Consider the following 24,544-nt stretch of genomic DNA (forward strand, 5'->3'; position numbering starts at 1 on the left):
CTGTAGTTTAATGCAGAACAGTTACCTGTGTGGGGTAAAGCTTTGCCTAGTTTAGTTTTAATATTTTTTTAGCACATTAACTTCCTCCACAACAGTGAAAAAGAAGTTGCAGTTGCTGAATGTATAATAAGAAAACAAGAACAGAAATCTGAAACAGACTTTTTTTAGAGACACAAAAAATTTGGTTTCAATTTCTTTCACCTTTTAATTGAAAAATATTTTATTTCACATAAACTTGTGGTCCGTATTTGAATACTAAATGACACATAAAAATCCGAGCTTTTGTTTTTGTTTCGGCTCAGCTCCATGAAAAGTTTGAGCAACTGAAGCGGATGCACCAGGATGAGAAGAGGAAGGTGGAGGAGAAGCGGAGGGAGCTGGAGGATGAGATGAACGCCTTCAACAGGAAGAAGGTGGCATGTGAGACCCTCTCATCTCAACCCCTCAAGAAAGACAAGGACAAGAAAAAGTAAGGCAGTCCTTCCTCTTAATCACCCATTTCCTGTCTTATTCTTCTAATAACAGGACGCTTCATTTTCCAAGCCTCCTAATTTCTTTCAGCAACTCTCCTTCCTTCCATTGTGTGCCTCAGAGTTGAAACGCTGTCCACTGGTAGATGTGCTGCAGTTTTTCTTTCTTATTTTGCAGTTTAACTCTTTTACTTAGAAGCAGGAAGTGCACATTCTGCCATGTCCAGCAGCAAACCCTTTCATTAATGACTTTGTAAAGGAGCGTGCTCTGCTGTTGTGGAATCGCCTCCAAAACTTAAAGCACTTCAGCGTTTTTTAAGGACCTGGCAAGTGTGAAGGAAACGTCTTCCCTTTTTCTTCTCCCCAAGTTGAACGTTTCCTGTGCTTTCACTCTTTCCTTTCGTTTCGCTCTAATTATTCAGGATACTTGGGGTGGAGGCAGTCAGCGCTCTCTCAGGCAGCAAAAAACTCTGAAAACTGATGTAGCATTTAGCCAAGAAGCGGCTACACTTGTTCAAATTACAGATATGCTAGTGCAGTTCAAGTTCCACACATTTTTATTTCAAACTACTTTAAGTTCACGTTCACAACTATTGTAAAATGGATTTAAAGTAACATTATGTTATACTAGTAAACATAAATCAGTCTCATAACTTCTCTAAATATAAAAAGTGATTTTCTTTCAGAGAGCTGCATACAACTCACTAAATAAATATGTAAAATATAATAGCAATAAATTGTGAGATGTTGCTCTCAGAACACCAAAACATGTCATACATCAGCAGTGAGCTGTCTATGAAGAAGCTCCATTATTGAATTTTGTTTTACTCATCTTTTTCCATAATCATAATTAAGGAATCTTGAAAATTTAAACACATATGTTTAAATTTAATCCAGGCCTTCCCTGTTCTGTTCAGTTTTCCCACTTGTTCGCACAAAATTTGTTTCTTAAAAGTGCCTGCTTTCAGAAAAAGGCATCTATTTTTTTGCAAGTTTACCCAAATCAAGGACCAATTATAGCTTCATGTTTATAGCCCAGTTATCAATAGCAGGTAGCCGCAGAAAAAGTAACATTTGTACTTTACAGCTTAAATTGTGTGTGTGCCCACAAACATCATCTTTTCTTCACTTTCTGTTTAATAACTTCAGGTAGAGCTGTGGAGAGCAGATCAAGTTCAACACGTAAAAAACAGTCCAAAGTTTTAAAACAATAAACCCGCTCATAAGTGTTCATTTGAAAGTGTCCATGCACAAACTGAATTAATAACAAAGTGTATAAAAACACATAAAGTCAGTGGGGGTTTTTGTCGACTTCTCACCGTTTTGCAAATTTTAGTGAATATCTCCATTAACAGAAAGTTGTAGAACGTTTGTCTTGCAAATACATTTGGGTCATTGTTTCGAGAATTAACAAATTTCAACTAAAAGATAAGATTTTAGCTATACCTTTTCTTCAGCTGGTTCATTTCTGTGTGGTGAATTGTGAAAGTTTAAAAGTAGACAAGTGGCTCCCTCTTGTGGCTGCTCATGCTCACTGTATGTGACTGTATGAAACAAGCCAGTCTTCCATTTTGTGAATGTTAAAGCTCTTCCTGGGCTTCTCAAATTAAATTTCTCAAATTAAATGTGGCATTTTATAAAACAGGTGATTGAACAGGCAAGCTTTATTTACTTTGCCCCCTATCACTAACGCTTGATTTTTTTATTTTTTTAAATTTTGCTCCAACTTCTATATTTCACAGTTTTTATTTCAAATTTCAAAAGCCCAGTCAGCCATTGATTCACTTTATTTTCTTTATTGTTTCATTGTTTTTCAGTTAATTTTTGAGGCGCAGCACACCCATCCACACACGACCATGGATTTGTCCTCCATCACCATAGCAACGACCACATCTGTGTTTTCTTTTTTTGTTTGTTTGTTTTTCTGTTTTGTTTTGACATTCCATCTTGACATTGTGCACATGGACCAAAGACACTGAGGATGATGATGATGATGGTGAAGCCACAGGAGAGAAAAAGAGTGAAAGATGGTGAGAGAGAGAAATATTCACATCCATCAGTGGCCATCTCATTGATTCAGGATCTTTCTATGTGATTTTTGGACATTTTTTTAATAAATATATCTGTTTATTTTAATTTCTTTGTTGTTTTAAATATTTCTGTATTTTTTTCTTTCCTCATTAGCCATCCAAACTGATTAAATCTTGTCAAGCATTGTCATTTCGTGGTACTACAATTTTGAAAATATGGGCAAAATATGTATTTTAAAAAATATATAAAATATAAGGGACACCCAGTTTTTATAGGCCTGACTTTCAAATCGAAGATTAAAAGGTCCTTAACTTTTTAAAAAATGTATGACCCATTTAAAATATTCAGAGGTAATTTGTCTTTTTGTAACCCTGAGGAATTAGTTTAGTATAATCAGTCCCTCATTAGTGAATAATACATTAAAATCTTTGCGTGTCAAGCAGTAACTGAGTACCTGCATTTAGAGGTACTGACAACTTAACATGTAGTCCTACATCTTAAAACCTATGCAATATTCTAGTGCTGTAAGTCAGTTAATGTATGTGAATATTTTCTCGAGCTTATCAAGCTTCCAGTAATATACAAATATGTACTAGTTTTTAATATGATTAATGAATATGATGCAAGAAGCCCATAAGAGGGTGTACATTATTTGTGAGTGACTTAACTATATTGTAAACTTTGCGTGATTGTTTTGTTTCGCCCGTGGAATCACGACTATGAAGCCAGTAAACATTTAAGCCTCAACTCGCTGTAGGAGAGTTTACGCTCAGACATGGAGAAGAGAGCAGCTGTATTTACTGTCTGTTGATGCAAATAAATGCAAACCCTCCCTCCGAAATGTGAAGCCTCTCTGTGCTCTGATTTGTTTGTCTGCGTTTACTCCTGGGAGATGAGGACGGTGGTGAAACACGGGCAGGTAAAGACGCATTCATCGTGTCTGCAACCAAAACAGCTGTCAGATGGAGGTGAAGCAGCTGCACGATGTTTGCTCAGCGTGTTGCTTTTTCTAACTCAACACTGCATTGTTACCCTGTGCGGTTTCTCTGTTTGCTAAAGGTGGAGTGCAGTAGTGAAAAGGAGAAGTACAGTGCCTTGAAAACTGAAGTATTTTGTCACTTATTTCACTGCATGTTCTATATTTATAATAGGTTTTCAGATAAGTCTAAAATACATGGCATGCATTTGTATTCAATTTGTAAAACCATCTGTATCAGGTTTCTATCAGCGTTGCACATTTAAAGAATTACACTTTTGCCCATTCTTTGCAAAGTAGCTCTAGCTCATTCTGTGAACATCAATTTTAAGATCTTGCCACAGATTCTCTATTACATTTGGATTTGCATGATCTGTAAAACCAATTTTTAAGTGCTTGATTTTGTGCGAAAATCTTTTTCAGTTTTAGAAACTCTGGGATATATTTGATCTGTTCTACGTCTCCACCTGGAGTACTTCAGTAATTCTTTAAAACAGACTGAGGAAGTCACCACAGTAATACAGATTCTCTGTTTATGCGAAACCCTTGCCAAGTCTATTATTATTCTGTGCACCACCTGCAGGGCTGTCTGGATCCCTTCCAGCAGCACAATATGTTCGCAGCTCTACGTCGTGTCCTTTAAAGCACCAGGACACTGTGCTAACAAAGCTGAGTGATAATCACTGACGTTCTACAGCAGCTGCTGCTTTCTGCTGCCGTGACGCGTTTCATGGTTCGCTGCAAAATGGAAAGTTAATCCCAGGTGAAGCCACATCCACGTGCAATTCCACAATGTTACGGACCGCAATTAGCTTGATAAAATACCTTAAGAAAAAGATATAAAACTTTTTAAACTTTCTGAATACTCTGTAAAGAACAGTTTTTTAAACTTTCTTATTGTAAAGGGGATCATAAGAACGTTTTCTGATTTTATTTTATGATATAACTGAGTCAGGGGGTGGTGGCTAAAAAAACCCAGTTCATAATCAATATAAACAACATTTAAAGCAGCATTCAGTCTGTAAAAAGGAGAAGCAGGAAAAAAAAAAAAATTAGGTGTGGCCTTAAATACTTTATCACTTACTGCATGTCTATTTAATAGTGCAGCCACTAATGTTATTACTGAGTATTGTAATTTAATATGGCTGTACACACAGACTTGATTTATACGTTCCTATTCTGCTGTAAAGGGCTGTTTCACAGTTTTTCTGTTTAATGAAATCTGGACTCATTTTGATCATCTCCAGTTTGAAGGTTTAATTTACTTAAACTGGTCAGTCCTGAAATTAAATATCTTCAATTAATTCTAAACTATTTAAAATTTCTGAAGAGCATTAAGCTTTGGCATTAGAATCCCATTAGATAAAGTCAATAAATTTGCAAATGTTGAAGATAGGGTCATTCATGCAAAAATCACTACTCTTAACCTGCAACTTTAACTTCCTGTGGCAGCCAGCTGTGCTGCAGTTATAATGCTAGCTTAAATGTGAACTTGGAAAAAGCTAATATTTGGAGTCCACTGTGTCACTTTTTTCTGTCTCATAGCATAGAAGCTAACATTTTTATTTCAATTTGTTCATGAAAACAAAAACTCCGGTTGAGAATGGGAACATATTTATAGAAAAATTAAATTAAATTCCCCCATTGAGGAATTCCCAAACTCTTGAGTATTAAGAAACTGACTAAATATTAACCATAAATTACACCATAACTGTGCTATTTGTTACAATACCTTAAATAGGACCATTCCATTCCTGAACAAAGGCTGGGAAGAATCAATTGAGTTTGATTTTCTTCAGATTTATACGATGGTGTTAGCAAGTAAGCACTTTCTTTAACCCACTTCCATTCTTTGAGATTGACAAACCAAACATTTGACCCTTCAAATTTTTTAAAGTTGTAGTTTATTTGTGGTCAAAAAAACCGTATGATATAGCTGCCTTAGCACACAAATAAAAATATGAAACATCTTTAAGGTTTAGAAAACAGAAATTAGTTCACATTGCAGACATTATTGCTGTGAGTATTCAGTGTCTGAGCTTCAGAGCTTTGGCAGTGGAGACACAATGTGCATTCAGAAACGACATAAAATGTTGCTCAAATGGCTGCATTTTTCATCATACTTTGATAAAGTAAAGCTCGTGGCACTGGCTGATCTCTGCCTGATTAAATCAAAACATGTCACCTTGATCCCGAACTTCAGTCTCGCATTACTTGTGCTCTCACACTGAATACACTTATAAAATACTGAAAACAAAATACCATAAGATTAATCCCCTTTTGTCAATCTAGTGTTGAACTAATCTCCCAAAAGGTGCTCATATTTGATATGTAATGTTGCATGAAGGAAATACATGTTGCAGCATAAAATCCTAAAAAAAATTGCATAATTTAGTAAAACAAAGTAAAGCTTATATGTGTAAAAGGTTGCGTTTGTAAATAAGGTAAATAAAACATGTTAAGTACAAGTAAGTTATATATATATATACACATACAAAAACTAAGGCTGGAAAAATATATTTGCAAAAAGCTTAACTTTATCTTAAAGTGCTTTGTGGCTCTGGAGAGAAACCTGAGCACCAAGATGCCTCACATTAAAAACCTAAACCAGGATTAAGACAAAACTGAAAATAAAACTCCTTGCATCTAACGTATTGAATCGGTTCGGCTGATAAGCAAAAACAAACCTCTCTGAAGAGAAACATTTATGTTTCTTTACAGTTAAGCTTATAAAATTCTCCTCAGTTCCCGCCAATGTCAGCAAAATAAGAGTTAGCTGGTACCCAAATCCACATTCAATGTGGCTGAAGAGAAAAGCACAAGAGGAGCTAAAACTAAATAACTAGCTTGTAAATCAGTAACCTCTGGAATCATGAAGCCTGTTAAAAGCTGGATTGTGATTGACGTCCTGCTAGTTGCCAGCAGGGTGCAGCGGCGGGCAGGGAGACACACCTTTCTGCTCAAATTCAAACATTTCTTCTATATCGCTCTCCTCGTTATACAAACGCCTGAAACCGTCATAGTAGTCATCCAAATCCCCTTGCTCAGTGGCGCCACTGCCCCCTTCTGGCCGCCATGTGGCGCTGCGAGGGGCTCCAGACCTGCTGCTGCTTCTCCTGGATCTGGGAGCTGTCCAGGATGTACACAGCGTTGGCAGGCAGGGAGAACTCCATGCTGTGTAGAAACTCGTCTACAATCTCTTTGCAGTGGATGAACTTGGCACTGTCAACCTGGGAGGAGCAACACAACTGGATCAGGTTGAATGACGGCTCGGAGGTGATTTCTAAAGCGGCATCATGCGTGGGTTTTTATTTTTCAATCATTTAATTGGCCTCAAAGAATTAAAATACAAAGCTTCTACGCCTCCATTTAAATAAACTTAACTATTGTTTTTCTGGGTTAATTACAGAGGTTGGAGCTGCAGAGGAGGCTGATTTAACCAAATATTTCATTTTGTTTTGTTTTTCTTTAAACAGGAAAGAACACATTTCTTCCATCTGGATGTACCACATTGTGCCTCATTATAAGAGATAAGCAGCAGACCTGCACATTATTTGACAATAATATTGTTAAACACTGCGATAAAGGCGTGATCTACAGGTCTGTTTTTCTTTTCCTTTCATTACCTGTGATTCCTGCAATCTGGGACCTTTGGCATTTTGGACAATGTCTTTTGTAACCAGTTTTAGCATCCACTGACTGGCTCGACATTAAAAACGCAACTTCTCAACACTTACAGTACATTAAACAATCATTTCACTCCAAACAGTCCTTTGCAATATTGATATTGCGATTAATACATTTGTGACTTATTGTGCAGCCCCAATAGGACAAACCCTCTGCTATTATTAGCACCTGTGGTAATGAAGTGCAAAAATGCCTTTTATTCTAATAGCATAATTTTACAAAAAAATGCTTTAGAAAAATCCAGCCTTTAGATTTTATTATGATGGAAACAAAGCAACTACATTGAATTTTCTATCAAGTCATTCACAGTAAGAATGACGTAAATGAGGCCAATTTCTCTTATCCTTCCTTTAAAATGGGAAAGACGGGTGAACATGACGTCTAATGAGGCAAATATGTGTTCATCTTTAAAAGTCAAAGCAAGAAAATAGCAACTTGGCTAAACCTTCTCAAATCTACTGCAGTGGCACTCTTCAAAGTGAAGACAATTGTCATTCCATTAAATAGAGGGCGCTCTATTTCCTTCACTACAATAAAAAATAAAGCTAAAGTGTTTCTCAAAAACTGAATTTCCTACAAATTGAAGTGTTAGATTTTGCACTATTAATTATTTAATCACAAGTTCTTCTGAAACTCAGCTCAATATTTAAACACATTCCTTAATCTCCCACTGGGCCTAAGCTGCTCTCTTACCTGCGCTTTTTTCAGTAGGTCGGTGAAGACAGAGAACCAGTCCGGAGTGAGCGCCTCCAGCTCCAAAGTGATGATGGCCAAGGCCAGCGTGGAGCCCTTGAACTGCCAGAGCTGGTGGCAGGCCATACAGTGCTGCACCTGCCTGGTCCACAACGCCGCCTGGAAGCCTGAGGGGGGCGTCTTCTGATGCCCGGGCTTCACAGGGATTGCACCGGCAATCGCCCCGGGGTCCATGCTGGAACCGAGACTAAAGGACGGAGCCAGGTGGGGATGGCCGGAGACGAGAAGGGCATGGAACTGGGAGCAACGAGGAGAAACGAGGCCAAAATGTTAGCATTATGTCATTTTCAGTCCTTCTTTTGCCACCTCATTATGTTTATTACTATAAAAACCCTTTGATCCAGTCAGCTTAAACTTAAATCTCCTGTCAGTTTACAGTTGGGGATTTTGTAGTCCTCCCAAATTGTTTGTAGAGGGTCAGTCCAGAAACTGTTCATCTTGCCCCTTTAGAAATCTCCCATTCTGTCTCATGGCCATCCTGTTTGTTTTGTGTTGTCTGTGCAGTGCTTCTCTGTGTTCTCGATTGTGTGCAGACAGTATAAAACCTAACCTTGTTCTGATCATAGTGTAAAAAAAAAAATCTCCATTTGCTCAGTGAGTCACAAACAGCTTGGGTAACATTTCTTTCAAGCAAAAGGATTTGGAACTCATTTGGTTTACAAGAGAGGAGTTTTTGTTATCTCATATCCTGTCTTTCCTTTATTACTACATTCATGTTGTGTTTTAGTTTGTCTCTAGCAGAAATAAGCCATGTTTTTAAAAGAAAGTGGAATTGCACTGGGAGGTAAATTCAGTATCGTTGTGCCAAATGAAATGAAGCTGAACTAAAACTATCTGAAAATCCTCCATTTCTCTGATTAAATATAAACATTTTCGATAGATTTGGCTTTAAAGGATTCATCCACACATGATGGCTGTTTTTCGACACCATCCAGATGAACGGACCTCTGATTTTATTTAGATGCACATCAATTTTAATGGCGAATCTGTGAATCTCTGTAAATGTATCCCTATCAACGTGTCATGGTGGAGAGTCTGTGACAAATCGCTGTTTTGTACGCAACAGAAAATAACTGTTCAGTATTTAAAAAGGGAATGCAAAGTAATTTCTTCAGGGCAGATGTTTACAGTATCGATGTGAGATATTTAAAGTAAAAGTTATTTAAAATATATTTATTTAAAGTAAAAGAGAAAAAAAAATTTTTATTTTATTATAGTTTTGTTATATTATGGCTCTTTATTTTAGAAGTCCTGGATTTTGTATTATCCACAATAACTCAAATTCAGATCCTGAAAGGTAACAGAGGGGGTTTGGAGTTTGGGAGATGAATCCGCTTCTCGATGAAAGGTTTTACGGTTTGTGGCTTTATAGAAAAATATGTCTAAAGTGTTTGCAGACAAATCCAGCGCTTGTACTAAAGGAATGTAGGTTTTCCCTGTTGGAGAATGAGACTGAAACTAACTGGGAATGATGTATGACTAAAAGGTTGATTTTGCAGAAAATGGTAATCAAGATTTTTATCAAAAGGAGTCGTCTCATTGTAGCACAGTGTGGTCAATATTACAAACTGGCCTGTATTTATAATGCATTCAGCACTGGGCTCAAAGCTGTTGCTCTCTGGGTGATTTAAGGTGCCTTGCAGAAGTATTCATATCCCTTGAACTTCAACGTATGTTATTGGGATTCTTTGTGTATAAGGAAACGACTACTTTCAATGTAAAGTCTAATTGTGAAGATGAAGGAAAATTATGGTTTGCAATTAAAGCTGTAACTATATTATGCATCTTCCAACTTTGCAAATCTGATATTTCTGCTTATTCTTCTTTGCTAAATAGTCTAAGACCTGCCAGTTTGGTGTCTAGCTACAAATGATCAGTTAGATTAATGTTGGACTGAATTGGCTGTAGTTTAGGTTTTATTCAGTTTCAGATCTGCTGAAGCCTCCAGCTGGTTTTCTTCTAGAATTGGCCTGTATTTGACTTTCTCTCAGTTTCCCTGCCCAAACTGAAGAAAAAAAGCAGCCCACACTCAGCATGATGCTGCCACCTCTATGTTTCACAGTTCAGACACTATGTTGAGACTGGTGTTCAGGGTTAGATAGTGGTTTGCATGTAAATAATGTGTTTGAGAGTATAGGTGTCAAATGTACTTCTCAAATTTTTATTAGTTCTTTAGTTATTGATTCTGTTGATCAATACATGAAATCCAGCTAAACAATATAAAGTTCAAGTAATAAGGACACTTTTGCAAGGCTCTGCCTTTATCTTGAACTCAAATTAAGAAGTCATGCTGACTGTTAACCGTCTTCAGATTAATTCTGTTTAACCTTAAAAGCCTTATGAATACAGCAGCAGGCCCATGTGTGTTTGTCTGTTGGTAATTCAATCAGTGGGTTCTGCTTTGGGCAATGATTTTTAGATAATGGTGTACAGATCCAAGCTGTAGACCTAAAAAATAAACATGATAAACCTGGTTAACACAGTAAAACCACACTATGTTGTAAACTGCAGCGTTTGTGCTGCTTGAGGTCTGAAAGCCCAGACAACATCAGCTCATCCAACCCGCCATCTGGTGGCGACAGGGTTTATGTTTCCACAATATGGCTGCAGAAAAGTCAGAAGTGCCTTGGCCCAATGCGCAGCAGGCATGCTTTGTTGGTAGCTTGCAAATGCACTCTTGAAATTTGGAACAAATTGTTTTGCTGCATCCATTTGGTATTAAAAGAATACACTATTTCTGCAAGAAGCTGTTATTGTGTCAGAAAATAGATTTGCTGGTCTTTTATACCAACAAATGTTTGCTTTTGCGACGAACACAATTAGAACCCGTTTTTACTTGAAGTTATAATTCATCAAAAGATGGGAAATCTAACAATCTCCCATCAGATTTTCTGACTTGAAGTTTGCATATCAATCAGAACTAGAAATGTAGTTTGCAATTCTAATCACAGGCACATGAAGTCCAGTTAAATAAATGCACAATGTAACTTAGGACCAACCCTTAAATGTGGAACAGAGAATCTTGAAGCATGATGGTTTGCAATGTCTGCTTTTTGTACTGCTTGTGTTTCACTGTAAGACCACAAGTAACTGAAATGTTGAGGTCGAATGGGGAAAAAAAGAATTATTTATTAATCTGCTGTTCTGTAAACTCACGATGTGAACGAAGTCGACCGGTGTCGCCGTGTACAGATCCCAGTGCAGCTTGTCCAGAATGATCCGCTCCATGCGAAGAATCTCCGCTGTCGAAAAGTTGCATCCACTCCGCACCACCAGGTCTTTAACAGAACCAATAACCTGTTGCAAACAGATACCAACAGAAGCCAAATAAACATATTGTTTTGAAAATGTGTGAAGTGTTTCTGTGTGTCTATGAAAGAGGTTACCTCGTCTTCCTCATTGATTTTGGCTGCCAGGACCAGGGAGGTAAAAGCGATGCATTTTAGGTATTTTCTCTGAGCCTTGGGGAAAAGAAAAGTGTTAATTTGGCTCTAGCTGCTGCCAAATGTGAAAATAATTGGACAAAACAAAATGTACAGCCCTGTAGACAAGGCTGCAGCCATTTACCTTGACAGTGGACAGCAGGCGGTTAAGGACACACACTCCCAGTGCAAAAGTTTCTGGACAGAACTGAAACAGTCGGTTCATTTCTCCAATCCAAACGATCATTTGCTGGTGTTGGGACATGGAGATGTCGGCACCCTGCCAGATAAAGAAAGGACAAGTGTTGATCATTAACTGACAGGAAGGGAAAGATTGGTCGCCATGACAATGGCCAGATCTCATGCATTCTTTCACATGCAGTAAAAAGAAAAAACAACAAAAAACTAAAAGTATAGCAGAAGTAGAGGGAATGCTCTTGAAAAGCAGACAGAAAGAAAACACAGTCAAATCACCCAAACAATGAGTTCTTACATTAGTAGTGACTTTGCTGGTTTTTACTTGTAACTTCATCATTTATTCAGAAATTGTACATGTCCACCTCTGGTTTTCATGTTTGCTCATTTAAATACTATATTGTTACAATCTTTGATTGTTTTAAACTTTAAAAATGGGTAAATCCATGCCGTACATGTACAACAAAAAATGTCAGTTTGATAACGTTGTAATTTATTGCTACCAGTTAAATTTTTAAATCCACTTCCTGACTGAACTAAATCTGTATCAACACACTGCTAGCGATGGCTGGTGTTCAGTGGGCAAAACAGGACGTGGGCCCCAAGCCACATTCTACTTAAGGCCCCCAACATCCTTGGGCTGACCTTGCTGACTGGAACTAAAATTCAGTTCTTTGCATGTCTCAAGCAGAAACAATGGGATCTTTCCCAAATCTGTAATAATTATTAGCTCACCTGAATGCATCCGTTTTTGAAGAGTGGGACCTTCCACAGACGAGCCTCTCTGAGCAGAGCAGCCTCCAGCAGGCCGAGCAGCCGGCGGCTCTCTGCAGCCACCGGGTTCTTCATCCCCTCCACAGCACAGGCCAGCCTGCACCCAGCGCTCACACACCTGGCAGGAACATCCCAGGGAGGTCACACTTACTTACACTGAACACAACCCTGCCCACGGCTAAATAATTAGTCATATTTTTGATGGCAACGGTAATTAATGCAATAAATTCATTTTCAAATTGTGTTGGCATTCATATAAATATTAATAATTTATTAAATAAATACTCAAATGTGTGAATTACTACATTAAATTATATTCTAAAATCCTATGTATTTTTTTAAAATGTTAATTTAACAAATCTTCTGCTACAATCAAACAGAAGGCTCTGCACAGCCAACTGACTGACAGGCAGCATCATTTTTAGATATGCATATTAAATAAATAAATAGTAAAGTTACCAGTCGAGCTTTGCATTTTGTGAAAAATAGAAACATTCATATTCATTTAATTAAATTTATTATTTTAGCTTTCCATATAAACTACTATGCAATTTTATTAATATGATTAATTTTATAGACGAATGCATTTATTTACTAGAATAATTTCCGATTTTATTTAAATTATAAAGATTTATTAACACCTAATTATTTATCGAACTGATGTACTTCTGGCCTTCAGTAAATCACTACATGCATTGCTTGAGCTGCACTTTTCTTCCAAACATTGATTTTAATGCAGTTTACAAACGTAAGAACTGAGAGTTGACTCTTTGGAAGAATCGTTGTGTATGTATGTTGCATTATTGTAAAAAATTGTGTAGATATAAGTTGTTTACTCTTCAAAACATCCGAGTATGCAGCAGGAAATAACTTACTTTGTTCAAAAAACAACGCAATTTTCAGACTCTGCAGGCAGACATGAAGCGATGCAGCAACGTCAAAACCCAAATTTAAGAGATAAAATTAGCCTAAATCTGCGGCGGATGATCACAACACGACTGAATTCTGGCGGAATAATAAAGTGCAGCTGCTGCAGCTTCCTGCACAGTTACTCCTGCAAACAAAAGCATTTAGCTTCCTGTTATTTAGTTGGACTCAGACAGTCTTACCTCTTTGATTTCAGAAGCAGGCAGTGTCTTGGACGGCGGTTGCATTTATACGGTATTTTTTAATCAGTCCATATTCACCGAAGACAATAAACCAGCAGTCAACAACAGAGGGATGGATCTGCTCGGAAAAACAATCTCGGAACAAAATGTATCTCGGAGAGCAGCCGCATTATACCTTTATAACAACAAAAGTAAAACAACGAGTAAAAGCGCAATAAAGTTCCACAAAGCAGATGATAAAAATAAAAAAGAACGCGAAAATAAAAAAAAAAGAGCGCAAAAGAGGCAGGAAGCGGAGATCAGGAAGGATTGGGGACAAGCTGTGTTTTGAACGCTGCAGGCTCCGCCCCCTTATGACGTCTCGTGAGCAGATCTGTGTTAGTGGGTCAGACGTGCGGGGCTTCACGCACAAAATGGTTGAGCTTTGTCTGGAAATGGAAGATCTCAGCAGTCTGTGCTTCTTTTGAAGCTGTTTGTTCAGATACGGATAAACGCTGCTGTGACGCAGGCCGCGCGCGGCGGCTGTACTTCCTGTCAGGAAACCCAAACACTAAAAACTTGTTCTTAATCATTTGCAATGGTTTAAGTTGACTTGACCTTTTTACAGCCATGGAAACAAAGAAGTCAATAATTTCACCATGTCACAACATACAAAACACATAATCTGTTTCTTTTGAAGTTCTGAAATTATTTAATCTTAAGAGTATGAAGATGGCGGATAGTTTCCTTACTCATTATTCATTAAACAAAGATGTAGCCAAACAGTGAAAACATACAGCACTAATAAAATGATAATAATACTCCTTGAACCTTTTAATATTTTATTCACGATGCAGTCAAAAACCTAAATGTATCTATATGTATGCACCATGAAGAAGAAACAGGATTCCTTGGTAACTAGAACTCAGTCATTACTTCATTCTGTAGATTTGCTGCTGTGCTTTGGATCACGATCCTGCTGATGACCCAGTTTGCACAAACTTTCTTTTGTCTAGATTCTATTTTTGGAACACAAAAAAAGATCATGGTCAATCAAACCTAACTGCAAAATAAGCCCAAATCATCAGCCTACCACCACCATGCTTTGTTTTGCTGATCTACTGTGCTTCCTTGTGATAAGCATGTAGTTTTGAGCTGATTGCAACGTCTCCAAACGTTGCAACATCTCACCTTGTGGTGAATTTGCTGGGATGTACACTCCACTGAAACTTGTCAGCTGCCCTAACTGTTTGTAGATACTCTGTTACAGAATAATTACCTTTGGATAGTTTCAATCAATTAATCAATCAAGTCTATTTGTATAGCACAGTTCAGCAGCAAGGCAGTTCAAAGTGCTTTACATCATAAAGACATAAAAATACAAAGTTGTAAAAATTCTAAATTAAAGTAAAAAATTAAATTAAATAAAAGTCCAGAAATATTGATGAGATATTCTCTTCTATAGAAGAGAAGGGAGCTCTTTCAGTGTCATAATTCTCTCCTGTTTCTCACTTTTCTAATTCATCTCCCTGTTTCTATATCACTGGTTTCTATTTAATTCCTTCTTATTTTGATTTTGTACCTAAAGATTATTTTGCGCCAAATGCATTTAACAAGTTTATATTTTTTATGAGTTCCTTCCAATACATACATTTAATGTGATTATTTAGAAGTATGTCTCTACTAGCCTTACACATCTAGAGACAAAGATTGTTGCCCATTTTTTGCAAAGTTTTTCAAGTTGAGTCAGATTAGATGGAGGGCATTCATTGGCTATACACTGTTATAAGCTATAAACTGTTTGCCTGTTTAGTGATTTCTCAAGGCAGTTGGATGGACTTGGTTTTACGTTGTGGTATTTGAGTAAAGAGAATTGAATACAAATGGTTTTCTTGATGGTGAGAAGTGTTTGAAATCTTTCTGTTTTACTTTAAATTTCTAAATTACTTTGTGTTAAACTTGTTCATAAAAGCAAAAATTAAACACATTGACGTTTTCAGGTATAACAAAGTAAAAGTTTAAAGGGTTATGGTAAGTAGGGTTGTGTCTGTGTAATTGAATGACAAATTGCATTGGAGCCAAATTGTTGCATTAGGCTTGTTTGTCATGAAGTTTCTTTCATCAACAGATTTTCTGAGTTTTCTGGCGCCACACATCAAACAAACAGAAGAAAAGATTGCTGCTAGATTGGATCGGTTCTGTTGTCAGTAATAAACCTGCTCTTATCCTAAACCCCAATCACATCCCTGCTGCCCTTATATCTCTGGCTTCATTCAATTTAGCACCAGCTCTAAGAAAAGAGACGACAGATGGTTGATTTGACGTTTTACGTATAAAAAAAGCAAAAGAAAGACTTTGAAAACAGCACGACTACAAATGGATGCTTGATTAATGCAGGAAAATATCATTTTAAATCCTTTGTTATTCAGCCATCAGCAAACTTTCTCAGTGTTTTGTCTCTTCTTTAGCTTTGCAATGAAAGCTGCCAAAGTAGATGACGATGAACATGCCCTTTGGCACAAAATGTTTATAGATGCCTGCATAATTTGTGTTTAGAATAAATGAACATTTTTAATGAGCAAATGTATTCGTATTTTAAGCAGAATAACAGTACCTCAGAGCTTGTCTGTACACAGTGAAACCTTCGATGTGGTTTAACTTTCTCTTTTTCTGGTGCTGTATAATTTCTTAGCCATGCAGGCAATAATAGTTTGCAGTGGCAGTTAGTGAGCAAGTAATTTAAAGCTAAATAGTAAATCACTATGTTTTGTTTTTCAGTTCCATTTAAATCCTGTGAATGGCTTTGGACATTTGCTGTTATTAGCGCTCATAATGTACAACTCGGATTGTGTAATTTAGGTTGATTGCAGCTCTTTGGATGGAGTGAAAAACTTGTCCATAATTGCTGTAACTCAGATTTATGTTAATATAGATCAATCTCAATAATTAGAATGTCATTGAAAAGCTAATTTGCAATTGAAAGTATTGACTTTTTCTTTTTTATTACACTGAAGTGTTTCCAATCATTATTTATAGACAAATAAAACTATTTGCAAATGTTTCGTTGGGTTATGTAGCAGATCAGGGATCCAAAGCATTCTAGCAAGTTCACCTCTGAATGGCTGCATAAGCCAAAGCAAAATTGTGTTTTTTGAGTGGCCTAGTTAAAGATGTCATGACCGTATGCAAGCTGAACATGCTCCAATGTGGCAGAATCAAAATAACTCTGTAAAGAGGATTGAGCCAAAATTCTTCCACATCGATGACAGCCAGTTATTGAAATTGTCATGGAGTTAGACAGCTTTTACCCAAACTGAGAAACAGTCTTAAAGTGTCAAAGTTCAACTAATATCTGATGAATTCAAGTTATTCATCAGATAAGTTGAATTCATCTGTTATCTCTACTCACTGTGGTAGAGGAAGACATTAGCATGTTCATTTCCTGTGTGTGCCTGCAAACATCATCCGAGATAAATATTCAGAAATGGATCAGATTCCAATTATAGTGTTAAAATATATCACCTAACGTGAGAAAGTATTTGCTTCCACTCTCAGCTGAAATTCACTGTAAAAAAAAAGAAAGAAAAAAGAGCTGCAACACATTGTGTGTGAGCGGAGGTCATGGCAGGAATGCTGATAAGAAACGACGGTCGCAGCAGGCAGCAGCAGATCTGCGTGTTGACTGAGTGCAAAAAACAGTGGGAACACACTGATTATGTTTCCGCATGAGGTCAGGTTGTGTTTTACTAAAAGAAAACTTATTTGTACTTTACGCTCTGAGTCACTGGGATAGGACAGGTTTGTGTTCACTATTTAGGCTCAAAAAGTTGTATAAACATATGGTGAGAGTTTTCTCCTTCACTGTGCATATTCTCTCTACTTTTCAATTTTCTGCATCACCTCTGACCCGTACAAGGTTGTATATTAGGTTTTTCTCACTGGTTCTGGTAATTAAAAATGTCCGTACTTTTCTGCACTGTGTGAAAATTAACTGAAAGGAAAACTGTTGGCATTAAAGAACTGGGTGGCAAAGCTCATCCTTATTGTCATTTTTTCCCTTGTATTGTAATTATGTTCTCTACAGATTTCAGAAAAAAAAAGTCATGTTCTCATTTCGACTCTCCATATCTTGGATTTGGATGAAATTGTGTCCAATTCCAAATAATTATTTTTCTTTATATCCTACAGAAGAGAGTTGAGTTTAACACTAATTTATTGAAAATGTGAATAGAAAAATGAGTAAAACTTATCTGCTGAAGCTAAAATAAAATTGCAAAAGGACAAAATCCAAACTTAATGTATTCTTGTTAACACTCTATTCACACTTTGTTTGAAATGTCAGAAATCAATGACAAGACGTGGTAACATGTCTAACTCATTATCAAAATGTCAATTTTCCCACAAGACCCGTGTCTTGTGTGCAGTGAGGTCAGAATATCCGCGAAGCAGCTAAGTCTGAGATGAGAACACTCACATAGCCTGAGGGTCCCTCTGCTTTCTTGGTGAGAAGCTCTGAGAGAGAATCTACATGTTGAGCTTTTCTCAGTGAAGGTTGGAGGATCAGTCTGCTCCGATCAGTTTAACAGGACCATACACAGCATCTGCGGTTCCCCTGGCTCCCTCCGTCTCTTCATGTGTCCGCTCTCCATCACATTGTAAATTAATGTCAGCCCTTAACCAACTTTGTCCTGTCAGGAGTGCTTTGTGCACTTGGCCGAGCACATTATGTTCCCAAAGTCACATCTAATCTCTGACTTTGATAATTGCCTGTTGGGCCAAACTGAAATGGATTTTCTTTCCCTTTGTATCTTTAGAGGCCCCTCGCAATCTTCCACTGATATTTTAGGGGCTCAGTGTTTAGACAGAATTAGGCTCCATTGGTATTTGCTTATAAAACTGTAAATGCATGTTCTGTAATTACATTTGATAAGACCATGGCTAATGTAATCTACATTTTTAGTCATTATGGGAGTGAAAGTAATTTTATATTTAGGATTTTAATTATTTATATGAACTGCTCTTTTTTATAGAGTGATGTTTGAAGAACCTGCAACTTTAATCATGTTTTAAAATAATTCAGTGTACAAGTTGGAGTTTCAAACTCCTGTTAATCCTTCAAAAGAGCTTTCCAGAAGCTAACCAAGTGAAGCTTTCCAGAAGCTAATCACACTAACCAAGTGTGATAAATCACACTTGGTTAGTGTGGTTTATCTATTCCACAATCACTTTTAATGTGAGTTTTGGAGAGTTCCCTTAGCACCCATTTATCTTCATGTTGTTCGATGAAAGGAGATTAGTCAGGATGTTCAAGAACAACACAAGAACTACAACAACCCAAGCTGATAATAAACTGGAAGTTACAGAAAAAAACAGTTAAGCCAGTTTTGAATTAGTTAGATCTTCTGGAGACAAAGACAGAGCAATTTGTCCACAAAAAGAATGTCTGGAGGAACCTAAATGGGTTTTTAACCTAAAGACACTGCACTAAGCATGGTGCTGATAGCATCATGCTGAGGTGTTTTTTTCACTCCTAGCGGTCCAGGTGCTTTGGTAGAATAATGAAGGAGGAGGATTACATCTACATATTTTAACTTCGTAACATATTAACGCCTAGATGAATGTTCCTGAAGGACTTTGATCTCAGACACACATGAAAACATTGTAGATTTTAGAATAGATAAAACAAGCTACATTAAGTTTCTGGAAGGGCCCTAGGTACAACCACGTTTAAAAAATGTATAGACTGCACTTAAACACCAGTTCCATTTCAGAAAACCAACCATTTTTAATAATAAATGTGGTCAAGGATCCAGTAATAGATATGGCAGCAAGCTGTTTGTCTCTGTGTCCTCAGAAAGTTATTCACATATTAGGCTATAAGTAAACATTTGACCCAGTTAGAGAAAATTCACAATGTATTGAAACAGACTGATACTTGTTTATTCATACATTTGAGAACCTCATCTTGACTCTAAATAATTTTTCTAAAACTTTTGTCAAATTGCTCAATCTTTGTCCTGTCAAGCATAATAACTAGGATGGACTGGAATTGGCATGTTACCCAGAAAAACATTGGATTGATGCCAGCCAACTCTGGCTTTTTACTCCGACTTTGAGTAAAAATGCTTCAGAAAGCATCACATCTTTGATCCCTTAACTTTCTTATCGGGTCATAGCTAACACTCTGAGGACGTTCATGTTACAAGATTTAAAAACTTGCTTGTTCCAAAATGTTATTATAATTTAATCATACAAAACCGTTATTCAAATGCAAATGCATTTAATTGTCTTACCAATGCCACCAATTTCTGCTTAACATAACATAACATAACATAACATAACATAACATAACATAACATAACATAATTTAACACAAAAATTCTAAAGACATATGCATTATGAATTTAATCAAACTAAGTAAGTCTATTTAAATCTGACATAATGTTTCTATTTGCAAATGATGACACTGCAGTATGGTATGTTTTAAAAATTCATTATTCCTGCCCAACTAGAAGCATTTACTGCCTATGCAAAGTAAGGAAACATAAACAGATCAGCAGATGCTTCCTGTAATTGTTGCACTTATCCATCGACCTCCTATAATGCATATAAGAGAGGAGTGACTGGAAAACTGGCCATCAAATTGCTGCTGGAATCACTATCCAGACTGATGGGTTCATTTCCTGCCCAGCTTACATTAAATGAACATGACGATCTCGATGTAGCTGCTGCCAGCCACTGGAGGGAGACAAAGGCCAGCTCATGCAAATTAACATATCTAAGGCTTCATTAACTTCAGGGGATTTTCTTCATCATTTTTATTGCCTCCGTGATTTAAAATAGCTGGAAAGGTGGACTGTACATCCATTATTTAGTCGTTTTAAAAATACATGTTTCTTTTCGGGTTTTTTTCCTCCTCCCAAGGCAAGCTTTTCCTATTTTGAGCCCCACAGATGACAGATTTCACCCTTGCCTGCCTTGAAAAGCACCAGTGCATCATTTCCAGAGGGAGAGACTTCACGTTATTGGAGATGAAAGAAAGTGCTGAAGAAGAGGTGGGAACAGGGAAGTGCCCCGAGCTTGACCATCATTGCTAAGCCGGCGTGAATAGCTCAAAAACATGATGTTCTTTTCTCATCGTTTGCACACTGAAGGTGAAAAACATCAAGATAACAGGAACAAGGCCAACTCAATCAACGTCACAGTGCGTTTTAATTTAGAGGTGACTATATTTTGCAGAGACAAAATGTCTGGAAGGAGATGTGACAGTGGGAGGTTACATAAGTCCGTGTCTTATTAAACCCCAAGCAGAGGCTTTAAATTAAAACCAAATCTCATAGGATGTGGTATTTATAAACCTCTTCTGAAGGTTACTACAGAGTGCTTCGTGAAAACCTTTTAAGCGTTTGCACATTTTATCACTTTGCAACCCAAACGTTAACACTCCCAACACAAATTAGTGCATAATTGTGATGTGAAAAGAGAAAGATCTATATTTATCTGCAACTAAAAATCTTAAAAGTGTGGTGTGCTTTAAGATTTTTATTTTTGACCAAAATAACTGAAGGAGTCTTACCGCAAATTGTCAACTATATTTTCATTTGAACTTTGACCTTGCCAGTTAAAAAACAATCTAAGCCACGGTAGCTCTAGTTTACTGAACAATGAACTCAAGTCTCAAGTCTTTTGCTAACTCGGGGGCCATTGTGCCATATGCTTTTCTATTTTCTATAATTAATTGAACAGCCCTGTGAGAAGCTGACAGCCTTTGATGTTGTTCTATAATGTTCACTAATGTTCTCCAACAATCCTCTGAAGTTTTCACTGAAAAGCTGCACTTATACTGTAATATAAAAATATACACAGGCGGACTCTTTCTGGTTGACTTCTGAAAAAATTGTCAGTGGATTTTATTTAGGAGAATCACATTAATAGCACAACACACTCTTCATTTTTATTTAAAAGTAATGTATTGTGCATGTTGTTAATTCTACATTAATATTGTGCTCTGTGATATTTTAGTTTATCATATGTAATCTCTGTAAAATATTTTAAAGTTTGCAGTATATTGCAAAAAATGTGGAAAAAGTTCAAAAATTCCACATTTGTCATTTCTGTCATATGCCAAATAATGCAACAGCTTTTGTGATTCATGACTAGTTTCTCCCACAGTGGCTTTAAAAAGTGTTTGAATCCAGTCTTAAAATGCTGTGATTGACAGCATCAGAGTCTGTGCATTACTTTCCATTGATTTGTGTAACTTTGCAATTTATCTTTATGGGAGTTTGATATATTTTTTTTACACATGTAGAGATTGATGAAATATATCCCACCTTAGGCCAATTCGCTCTAAATTCAGAAGACCACAAAGTGTTTTGCTGTTCCCATCCTAGATCAATAGGGGGCAGTGTGCTCTCATAGGAGCAGAGTCATTTCTCAGTGAGCCAAGACTCTAAGTACAAAGGCAGGAAAATATTATATAATGAAATCATCCTGGGAGCAGAGCAGCAGTCGCTGAAAAATTTCTGGAAACTCAATAACTTTTATTGTCAGAGTTAGAGTTCCAACCTCTGATTCTTGTGTCGCCTTCCGCCTTTCAAACTCATATTAGAGCCATTGTGATGCTGTGAAAACCTTTTCATTTTATTACTGTTTAGTTTTGTGTTTGCTGTCTTTCTCCTGCTATTTGACTCAGTAATCAGACTTGCATTTTTATCCTCTCCCTTCCTGAGCGTGTGCGCCGCTCAATTTGAAAGCAGAATCGATAATTTACTGTGTCGAAACAGTTTATTAATCTAATCACATATATCCAATGTCACAGTCTCTTCTTTTTTCACAGCTCAAGTGGAAATGGATTTGTTCTCAGTTCCCTTTCTGATTGACTAAGCTCCCGGTGAAGCCCTTTTTAAAATACCTGTTAACTTTGAAATTAAATTCTAATCATCAGTCTCATGCATAAACTGGAATAAGCAAATTTCCATTTAAATCACTTTTCTCATGTATAGCACCTCTGGTGGTGAATTGTATTTAAGACTAATCGGTACTGAGTGTGGGTTTACTTCAGGCATTAAACAAATTAAAATTTATGCTATAAGATTGCTTTCCTGGAACCACCCACTGTATAATAATCATTACTGCACCGCTAGTCTTCCACTGCTGTACATATTATAGCAGAAGTACCTGCAAGGCTCAGATTGAAAGGGGAAATTCTGCATTTATGGGAACAATTAGCAGTTTTATAATCCACACAGGACAATGCAACTGCAGTAAAAATGAACACAACATATAAAATCCAGCATGCTTGCTTTATTTTGCAAGCTCCCCTTTCAGAAAGCAGCTCTGTTACCACGCTGAAATATCAAAGTGTCTTCTGATCTAATTTAACCTGGGTGAAGGAGGAGATGCAGCTGCTGATTTTTCAGACTGCACACCCAACTCCTCCAACTGTTTCTCCTCGGCTTGCTTTTTTCTAATTATGTTATATAAGAAGCGAACTGCAGTCCTTTGGAAGTCTGGGAATCTAAGACACTGCTCTTTTTGAGGTGGGATTGCACAAGTTTCGGCTAAGTGAGTAGAAACTTCCTGAGTTGCACTAATCAGTGGGTCAGCTCACCATTTTGCCTCTCACAGTACAAATTATGTTTTGTGAAGGTATTCATTCTAAAAAATAAATCATCTTTTTTACTTCCAGCGTTGGCTAAAATGTATTGACTTGCTCATTGGAGTTATACCTTCATTTCATCGGTATGAATTGGCAGGCAAAACCTGAATATAGATGACAAGAGTATCAAAATAAAAATGACAGCTAAGGTTATTTGTGAGACTAGTTTGTCACATTTTATGACATTACAACCACAAACTTGAATGTATTTTATGTAACAGAGAACAAAGTGTTGACTTACAGGAGGTAAATACAAATGCTTTCTAAATACAACTGGACCTGGAATCTGGACTGACATCAGAAGAAAAGAACATGCAAAAGAGCTTGAGAACTATTACGAACATTGAACCATTAGGAATTGAACAAAAGTTAAATAAAATGATGACACACCATGGAGTGGCTAACTTTTGTTAAACTGGAATAAGAAGAAACGCTGCCTGAAAAAAACAAAAACAAAACTGAGCCCCCTACTGGATACTTGATGCATGTCTTTAAATTACTTAATCTCATGCTACATAGTGCAAAAGCTCTGTTTGCATAGAAGAAGACTGGAGTGGCAAAAAGCGGCGGCAGACTTGTACGTGTTACTTTATGTATTCAGCTAAGAAATATTTTACAACTTGGACTCTCATAGGCTGTATTTAAGTAAAATTTTCAAAGAGGAACTTATTCCTTTTGGGAGGATCAGGGTTGCCTTCATGCTGCAAACATTCTAGGAAGTCTGAATTCATTTTGATTGTTATGGTAAATTTAAACCAAAACTACTTAGGAAACTGGACATTTTTAAAAAGAAAATGTAGCTTCTAGTCACTTCTTGTTTCCTTTAAAGAATCTCATTTTTCCCATTTGGCATCAAACCCTGCTGCCTGTCTCTGAAAAAAAAAACAACAAAACAAAACTAATTCAGAGCAGTTAAACATAATTACTGATTGCTTCACAGGAGCTATTGTCTAAAACACACAAACATCCACACTTCTTTGCAGAGATTATGGTTTAGAAGATTTCATCTGAGATTCCTGCCAAAAATTTTCTGAGTATTTCTGTGACAGATTTAATTAACTGCTTCATTTTTTAGCCACATTCTACATTGTCATTGGCTGGAGTCTCCATTATCTCTGCCTATTTGCTCCAGCCAAGAACACCCTCCCCACGTACAACACAGAAAAAGAAAAACACAAGTGAAATACAGACAAAAAGGCACGACAATGAGGATCAAAAATACCAACATTCATTCCTACTATGTTATGAGACATGATTGAGAAAGATTATTTTGATACAGGTTTTATAATTGCCAGTAGAGAGAAAGAAAATAGTTTTATTGTTAGTTTTGTCCCATCATTATCCCTTTAATCTTATTGTGACCTCAAAAAGTCATCATTTCCACCCGGAGGAGGTTTGCCCTTCAGGTTGAGAACAATAAATCACTAAAATGTTGAAAAGAGTTTTCAATTCTTCTATGAAAACAATGTCCAAATATCTTCCCCCTG

The 24,544-nt window shown here is 36.9% G+C and overlaps 2 protein-coding genes across 4 annotated transcripts in view; one reads left to right on the forward strand and one right to left on the reverse strand.

The window, feature by feature from the left end:
- Positions 1 to 10,127, forward strand: part of septin8a (septin 8a) — a 41,259-nt gene extending 31,132 nt beyond the window's left edge. The window contains exons 9-10 of one of the 3 annotated variants that reach the window (XM_032575737.1): positions 303 to 469; positions 7,873 to 10,127. In XM_032575737.1, the coding sequence (XP_032431628.1) occupies positions 303 to 469; positions 7,873 to 8,044 (339 nt within the window). In that variant the 3' untranslated portion in view covers positions 8,045 to 10,127. Of the gene's footprint in view, positions 1 to 302; positions 470 to 2,287; positions 3,343 to 7,872 lie in introns of those variants that run through there. The other 2 variants (XM_032575739.1, XM_032575740.1) reach the window with 2 other exon arrangements.
- Positions 10,128 to 10,838: 711 nt separating this feature from the next.
- Positions 10,839 to 13,768, reverse strand: ccni2 (cyclin I family, member 2). Its single transcript, XM_032575741.1, has 5 exons — positions 13,418 to 13,768; positions 12,270 to 12,426; positions 11,485 to 11,619; positions 11,304 to 11,378; positions 10,839 to 11,214 (listed from the first exon to the last, which is right to left on the reverse strand). Exons 2-5 carry the CDS (start codon positions 12,381 to 12,383, stop codon positions 10,987 to 10,989), a joined length of 552 nt encoding a protein of 183 aa, XP_032431632.1. The 5' UTR covers positions 12,384 to 12,426; positions 13,418 to 13,768; the 3' UTR covers positions 10,839 to 10,986.
- Positions 13,769 to 24,544: the final 10,776 nt, after the last annotated feature.

This window comes from Xiphophorus hellerii, chromosome 11 (assembly GCF_003331165.1).
Source record: "Xiphophorus hellerii strain 12219 chromosome 11, Xiphophorus_hellerii-4.1, whole genome shotgun sequence".
In the NCBI taxonomy this organism is placed as follows: Eukaryota; Metazoa; Chordata; class Actinopteri; order Cyprinodontiformes; family Poeciliidae; genus Xiphophorus; species Xiphophorus hellerii.

Coding starts and splice junctions, on each gene's coding strand:
- ccni2 (XM_032575741.1), bottom strand. CDS start 12,383: ATGAAGAACCCGGTGGCTGCAGAGAGCCGCCGGCTGCTCGGCCTGCTG. Junction 11,379..11,484: donor GCCTGCTGTCCACTGTCAAG/GTAAATGGCTGC, acceptor CTTTTCCCCAAG/GCTCAGAGAAAATACCTAAA. Junction 11,215..11,303: donor AAATCAATGAGGAAGACGAG/GTAACCTCTTTC, acceptor TGTTTGCAACAG/GTTATTGGTTCTGTTAAAGA.